Source organism: Hemitrygon akajei, chromosome 16, assembly GCF_048418815.1.
Source record: "Hemitrygon akajei chromosome 16, sHemAka1.3, whole genome shotgun sequence".
NCBI classification, from domain to species: domain Eukaryota; kingdom Metazoa; phylum Chordata; class Chondrichthyes; order Myliobatiformes; family Dasyatidae; genus Hemitrygon; species Hemitrygon akajei.
In genome coordinates this window covers 89435835-89444027 of record NC_133139.1, presented here as the reverse complement: position 1 = coordinate 89444027, position 8193 = coordinate 89435835, and the positions used below count along the sequence as shown (strand labels likewise).

General features: G+C 44.0%; 1 protein-coding gene across 1 annotated transcript in view; it reads left to right on the top strand.

Moving 5' to 3' along the window:
• Positions 1–5178: 5178 nt before the first annotated feature.
• LOC140740282 (uncharacterized) overlaps positions 5179–8193 on the top strand; it is a 30128-nt gene continuing 27113 nt past the window's right edge. The window contains exon 1 of the mRNA XM_073069415.1: positions 5179–5337. Within this exon, the coding sequence (XP_072925516.1) occupies positions 5244–5337 (94 nt within the window). The 5' untranslated portion in view covers positions 5179–5243. The remainder of the gene's footprint in view (positions 5338–8193) is intronic.

Sequence of the window (8193 nt, the reverse complement as noted above, 5' to 3'; positions counted from 1 at the left end):
AAACAAAACATAAATAAATAAATAACATGAGATGAAGACTCCTTGAAAGTAAGTCCATAGGTTGTGGGAACGATTGAGTGATGTTGAGTGAAATTATCGTCTCTGGTTCAAAAGCCTGAAAGCCTGGGGAGTAGTAACTGTTCCTGAATCTAGGAGTGTGGGACCTGAGGCTCCCTTTGCAGAATTCCCAGATTTACAATGGGGTGATGAAAGCCACGTCTATTCTATATTCTCATGTGCAGTCTGTCTGTGCAAACTACTGAATCTTGTGTTCACTTCCCTTCTGAGGAAAGTGGATGATGCTGCAAAATCTGGAGTTCCTCTTTCGAAGAGAAATTTCATCCCAAAAAAAACCTTGAGGGATGTTAATGAAAAACTAGAAGGAAATCAACAAGGAGGCAGAAAGGACAAATGCCTGCTTCAAGACGTATAATGAGAAACAGCAAAGCATTTTATTATACCAACCGGTGAAGAAAGGGGTGGCAGAAAAACAATGAGGTTCAAGTTCAAATTCAAGTGTATTGTCATTCTACCATCACATGTATACAACTAAACAAAACATAGAAACATAGAAAATAGATGCAGGAGTAGGCTATTCAGCCCTTCGAGCCTGCACCGCCATTCACTATGATCATGGCTGATCATCCAACTCAGAACCCTGTACCTGCTTTCTCTCCATATCCCCTGATCCCTTTAGCCACAAGGGCCATATCTAACTTCCTCTTAAATATAGCCAATGAACCGGCCTCAACTGTTTCCTGTGGCAGAGAATTCATTCAGATTCACCACTCTCTGTGTGAAGAAGTTTCCCCTTTATCTTTAAACGGTGACCCCTCGTTCTGGACTTCCCTAACATCGGAAACAATCTTCCTGCATCTAGCCTGTCTAATCCCTTTAGAATTTTATACGTTTCAAAAAGATCCCCCCTCAATCTTCTAAATTCCAGTGAGTATAAGCCTAGTCGATCTAGTCATTCTTCATATGAAGAAAGATTCCTGATTGATCCCAGGAATCAATCTGGTGAACCTTCTCTGTACTCCCTCTATGGCAAGAATGTCTTTCCTCAGATTAGGGGACCAAAACTGCACACAATACTCTAGGTGCGGTCTCACCAAGGCCTTGTACAACTGCAGTAGAACCTCCCTGCTCCTGTACTCAAATCCTTTTGCTATGAATGCCAACATACCATTTGCCTTTTTCACTGCCTGCTGTACCTGCATGCCCACCTTCAATGACTGGTGTACAATGACACCCAGGTCTCGTTGCATCTCCCCTTTTCCTAATCGGCCACCGTTCAGATAATAATCTGTTTTCCTGTTCTTGCAACCAAAGTGGATAACCTCACATTTATCCATATTAAATTGCATCTGCCATGAAGTTGCCCACTCACCTAACCTATCCAAGTCACCCTGCATCCTCTTAGCATCCTCCTCACAGCTAACACCGCCGCCCAGCTTCGTGTCATCCGCAAACTTGGAGATGCTGCATTTAATTCCCTCGTCTAAATCATTAATATATATTGTAAACAACTGGGGTCCCAGCACTGAGCCTTGCGGTACCCCACTAGTCACTGCCTGCCATTCTGAAAAGGTCCCGTTTACTCCCACTCTTTGCTTCCTGTCTGCCAACTAATTCTCTATCCACATCAATACCATACCCCCAATACCATGTGCTTTAAGTTTGCACACTAATCTAAAACATTATTCCTCTGGGGTCAGGGTGCAAAACATAGTACATACAGTCACACACAGCACATATAGTTACAATCCAGTCCATACTGTCCCAAAATTGGGGCTGAACAGTAGCATTCTGGTTAGCACAAGACACGTCGAGCAATGGTGGTACAAAACCAGATGGGAAGCACCAAAAGGGGCTTACTTATGTAAATAAATAGTACTGAGAACATGAGTCATGGAATCCTTGTAAGTGAGTGCATAGGTTGTGGAATCAGTTCAGTGTCGGAGTGAATGAAGTTGTCCATGTTGTTTGAGGAGCCTGATGGTTGAACAGTAATAACTGTTCCTCAACCTGATGATGTTGGACCGTAGGCTCCTGTACTTCTTTCTTGAAGACAGCAGAGAGACAGGAGCATGACCTGGATGGTGGAGGTCCTCGATGATAGATGCTACATTCTAGTAGCAGTGCTCCTTGTAGAAGTGATCAGTGGTGGAGTTGGCTTTGTTTGTGATGAATAAGTATCCATCAATTTTTGCAGGCTTTTCTGCTCTTGGGCATTGCTGTTTCCATACCAGGCCGTGATGCAACCAGTCAGAAGACTCCCCACCATGGATCTATAGAAGTTCCATGGAGTTCCCCAAGTTTTGACCTGTCCACCATTACTCCTAATCCTTGGACTTGGAAGTACTGTGTATTATTTCTGTCATATGAAAATGTTGTAAGCTTCTAAGTTTAGTGATGGAATAGCAATAGATTTCAAAAGATTGGTGGAATGGGTGAATACATGGCAAATGAAAATTTATTCACACGGGGAAGAAGTGTCTGCTTATACACTCTGATCTACGACTTACTGCCCGAAAGAATAATGGATGGAGATTTGATTGCCACTTTCGGAAGGGAACTGGAAACACATGGCCAACATACAAACAGCTGCAGGAACTCAACAGATCAGGCTGCATCTGTGGAGGGGAATAAACAGTCGATGTATCAGGCCAAAAAACTTCATCAGGACTGGAAAGGAAGGAGGAGGAAGCCAGAGTAAGAAGGTGGCGAGAGGGGAAAGAGGACTAGCTAGAAGGTGATGAGTGAAGCCAGGTGAGCGGGGAGGACAAACGAAGTAAAGAAGCTTGGAGGTGATAGGTGGAAAAGGTAAAGGGCTGAAGAAGAAGGAATCTAATAGAAGTGGAGAGTGGACCGTGTGAGAAGGGGGAAGAGGGGGGGAGACTTTAAAACAAGATTGGAAATTATTAGAAAAGAGACAGAAAGTGGAACTAACAGGATTGTTCATATGGGAAGCCAGTAAATTGCATGGTAGGCTAATAGGTTGCCTTTCATACAGTAACAATTCTTGTAGAATTAAGGCAGCAAGCAGATAGAAACAGCAAACAGCAAACCTGTTGTATCAACTGTTGTATTGTGACAGCAATTGCAAAATGCCCACTGACCAACGGTGACATTTGCAAAAAGCTCACTAAATTACTAGATACTCTCATTGATATACTTCTGAACTGCAATCACTGCAGTCTGAAATTCCTCTTTTAATTATGAGCTGACTATACAATCTGGTGCTTTTGCCATATCCTGGGAGATTTAGCGAACTAGACTCTTGACAGCTAGGGTAGCCATTGCTGGGCATGGATGCTGTGTCAAGGCCAGATGACAGAAGACGAATTCTGTGGTTAATTCTATTACTCCACACCAATTAAAGCATCAAGCAAGATTAAAAACATCAAGGACAAGAGTGGAAAACGAAGAGGTGTTCAGCACCACCTGCCTGTATTTGACTAGTCTCCCTTTCTTCTCGCTTCTAACATCGGGCAGGAAGTGCAGGGGGAGGGGGTTGAGTACCTGTCTTTTTTTTCTGCAGGGAGAGGGTCAGGGATTGTATTGTTGCTTTTTGTTCTGCGGGGAGGGGGTGGGTGATTCTAGGGTCTGCGAGTTTTGTTTATTTCACTTTTTAATGGGTATTCCATGGCTATCTGGAGAAGACAAATATCAGAGTTGATTTGTACATGCATGCTTTGGCAATAAAATGAACCTTGAACTGCAAAATCTCTTGTTTTTGTGAGGTCAAGAGCCCGTATTATCAAACCATTCAATAGTCTTATAAGAGTAGCTGTTCTTGAGTTTGACTCCAGACACCATGAAGTCTCATGGCATCAAGTCTAACACAGGCAGGGAAACCTCATCCTGATTATCACATCTCTTCCCTCAGCTGGTAAATCAGTGGTCCTTCTCTCTGAATTCCAAGAACACTTAAAAGAGCAAAGTGACATAACATATTTTGGACAGGAAAGTTCAATATGTGTAAAAGAATCCATGGCTATGAGATAAAGTGTTACGTTTACAGCTTGTACCTATAAACATAAAGTCACTGCTGTCTCAGGGCTCTCGTGATCTAAGTTCAATTCTGATTTTTTAATGAATTTATTTATTGAGATACAGGGAAGAAAAGGCCCTTCTGGCTCCTTAAGCTGTGCCGCCCAGCAATCCTCTGATTTAATCCGAGCCTAATCACAGGATAATTTACAATGACCAATTAATCTACCAACAGTCTTTGGACTGTGAGAGGAATCTGTGGGGGGAAAACCAAACTCCTTACAGGCAGTGGCGGGAATTGAACCCAGGTCACCGGTACTGTAAAGTGTTGTACTAACCACTACACTACCACTCTGGTGCTGAATGAGTTTCTTCCAGTTTCCTCCCACATCCCATGGACTTTCAGGTCAGTAGGTTACCGTCCTTAGAGTAGGTGAGCGGCAGGAGAATCATTGTGGAGTTAATGCGGACGTGATGGAAAATAGGTTACACGGGAAAATATGGATTAATGAGATTGATGGCATAGACTCAATAGGCAGAGTGTACTCTTTAATGTCAGTAAAAGAGAAGATGGTTTTTCAGAGCCACAGAGTCTTAGACAACTTTGGCCCATCAAGTCTGCACTGACCACCAGATTACATCTACTGCTATGTCAACTAATTTGGTGTCACCCTACCAGAGGTATTTCCTTTGATCAACCCATTTCTTCCCCCCCCCACCCTCCCATCTTTTCTCCCACTAAAAACTAACTTATTTTCTTTCTTTCCCATCGTTTCGAAAGGTTGTGAGACTGAAATGTTAATGGGTTCACTATCTCACTTCCAAAGAGTTTCTGTTTTCATTTCAGATTTTCAGGATCTGCAGCTTTCTTGACTTTTCAGCCAGCTCATGTTATTGTTTCCTCAAAGTGTTGTAGGACAATCCTGTGAGAGGGATGAAAGATATTTTAGAAATACTGAACTTTCTTACTGAGAAGAGTTCTATTTACTGAAAACACCTGCTGCCAAGGAGCCAAATCACTGGCCTTAACTTACATATTTTCTTAACTTTTAAGGATCTAAGTCTTTTATAATGCCACTTGTCCCCAAGTGCGGATGCTAGCAGAATTGTCTGTGTTGCAATACAGTTTAATTTTAATATAAAGGGGAAATCGAGGTGTTGATGCAAGCAGAAGTGGTTTTCTCCACTGCAGTCAAAAGAACTCCATAAACTGATTTCCACTCAGCGTTCGAGGAATTAGTTCAAGTATGTCTGAGCAGAACCTGTATGAAATTGGTGACTACCAGCTCAAAGAGAACCAGCAGAAAACAATGCATGAACAGAAGCCCGTTGAAGAAGCAGGTATTTGGGGATTACGGGGAAGGCAAACCTTAACAAGTCTGATAAGTTCAACGCACGTAATAAGACGTTTAATAATATGTTTAATAAGATGCCATACCATGAAGTGTGAGGTGACAGATTTTGGACAGGAATAATAAGATAAGATAGCCCAAGTGATGCCGTTTTCAAAGGTATGCAGGAACCTGTGACTAAATAGTTAAAGTTCTTCAGCAGAGGGTAGTTATTAAATGTGATGTTGGCCTTATATAAATAGAAAAGCAAGGAGGTCCAATTGAGCAAGAAGCTGGAGTGATAGTTGCTTGAGAGATTGAAGGCTCAGAATCAGAATCAGGTTTAATATCATTGGCATTTGTCGTGAAATTTGGTGCTTTGCAGATATAGATATATACATATCAATATTTACTGTAATTCAGTTTTTTTATTATTATGTATTACATTGTACTGCTGCTGAAATTTCATGACGTGCCAGTGCTATTATATGAGTGCCTATAAAAACTATTCATCACCCTCGGAAGTCTTCATGTTTTACCAAATCACAGTGGATTTAATTTGGCATTTTTTGACATTGATCAACAGAGAAGAATCTTTCATATCAAAGTGAAATCAGATCTCTATAAAGTGATCTAAATTAACTACAAATATAAAACACAAAATAATTGATTGCATAAGTATTCACCCCCTTTAACATGAGACACTAAATCATCACTGGTGCAGCCAATTGGTTTTAGAAGTCACATAATTAGTTAAATGGAAATCACCTGTGTGTAGTCAGGTGTTTCAATTGATTATAACACCTGGATCTGGAAGGTCCAACTGCTGGTGAGTCAGTGTCCTGGCAAAAAAATACACCACGAAGACAAAAGAACACTCCAAGCAACTCTGTGAAAAGATTATTGAAAAGCACAAGTCAGGAGATGGATTCAAGAAAATTTCCAAATCAGTGAATATCCCTTGGAGTACAGCTCAGACATTCCTGAAGAAATGGAAAGAATATAGTACAGCTGTAACTCAGTCTGGAGCAGGTCATCCTTTAAATCTGATGGTGATGGAAGCAAAGCAGGTTAAAGACATGCAAGGAGGTTCTCAGACAGACCCATGAATATACAGAATCTGGATGCAGAAGGAATTCCATTCAGATAGGTGTTTAATTACTCATTTGATTGGCTCAGCACGGTGAGGATTCTTAATGATAAGTGTTGCCATCGTGAGACAATACCACATGTATACTACTGATGTCGGGGAAAGAAAGATTAGAAAGACAAGCTGTGCGGTTTGTCATGTGTATATCAAAACGTGTCATTTTATTTTTGTCAAATCAGCAATGATTGATTGTGCAACGCAGCCCACAAGTATCACCACACTTCTGGAACCAACATGGCATGACCACAAGGTTAGCGTGATGTGCCATGAGTCACTGGTCTCTGCAGTGTTCACTTGCTTGTTGAGATCCAGCACAGAGTAGGCCCTTCTGCCCCTTTGAGCCACACCATCCCCAAACCCTACATTTCATCCTAGCCTAATCTACAATTTACAATGGCCAATTAACCTACCAGCCAGTATGTTCTTGGACTGTCGGACGAAACCAGAGCACCCAGAGGAAACCCACGCGGTCACAGGGAGAACGTACAAACTCCGGAAGTGAACCTGGGTCTCTATACTGTAAAGTGTTGTGCTAACCATTACGCTACTCTGAACGTTTGATTTGCTGTACCTGACAATGATGCAGCCAGTCAGGAACCAGGGGCATACATCTAACGCAATGGAAGGAGGCTGTGAGGAATGATGTTAACATTAGAAACGAGAAATACCTGGTATGTTAGATTTCCTGTATCGGCAGTTGCTTTTTAAAGAAATTTTAATTTACTGTAACATTCTGACTAATTACTCATGACTGCAAAGAGGGTGAAAATTGTGAATGAGAACTGTCGTTCCTGAGCGGTGTAGTTTGCCTGTCCTCTCTCTACTCACCGCACCACCTTACCCGTCTCCTCTCTACTCACCGCACCACCTTGCCCGTCTCCTCTCTACTCACCGCACCACCTTGCCCGTCCCCTCTCTACTCACCGCACCACCTTGCCCGTCACCTCTCTACTCACCGCACCACCTTGCCCGTCTCCTCTCTACTCACCGCACCACCTTGCCCGTCCTCTCTCTACTCACCGCACCACCTTGCCCGTCTCCTCTCTACTCACCGCAACACTTTGCCCATCTCCTCTCTACTCACCGCACCACCTTGCCCGTCTCCTCTCTACTCACCGCACCACCTTGCCCGTCTCCTCTCTACTCACCGCACCACCTTGCCCGTCCTCTCTCTACTCACCGCACCACCTTGCCCGTCTCCTCTCTACTCACCGCACCACCTTGCCCGTCTCCTCTCTACTCACCGCAACACTTTGCCCGTCTCCTCTCTACTCACCGCACCACCTTGCCCGTCTCCTCTCTACTCACCGCACAACCCTGCCCGTCTCCTCTCTACTCACAGCACCACCTTGCCCGTCCTCTCTCTACTCACCGCACCACCTTGCCCGTCTCCTCTCTACTCACCGCACCACCTTGCCCGTCTCCTCTCTACTCACAGCACCACCTTGCCCGTCCTCTCTCTACTCACCGCACCACCTTGCCCGTCTCCTCTCTACTCACCGCACCACCTTGCCCGTCTCCTCTCTACTCACCGCACCACCTTGCCCGTCTCCTCTCTACTCACCGCACCACCTTGCCCGTCTCCTCTCTACTCACCGCACCACCTTGCCCGTCCTCTCTCTACTCACCGCACCACCTTGCCCGTCCTCTCTCTACTCACCGCACCACCTTGCCCGTCCTCTCTCTACTCACCGCACCACCTTGCCCGTCCCCTCT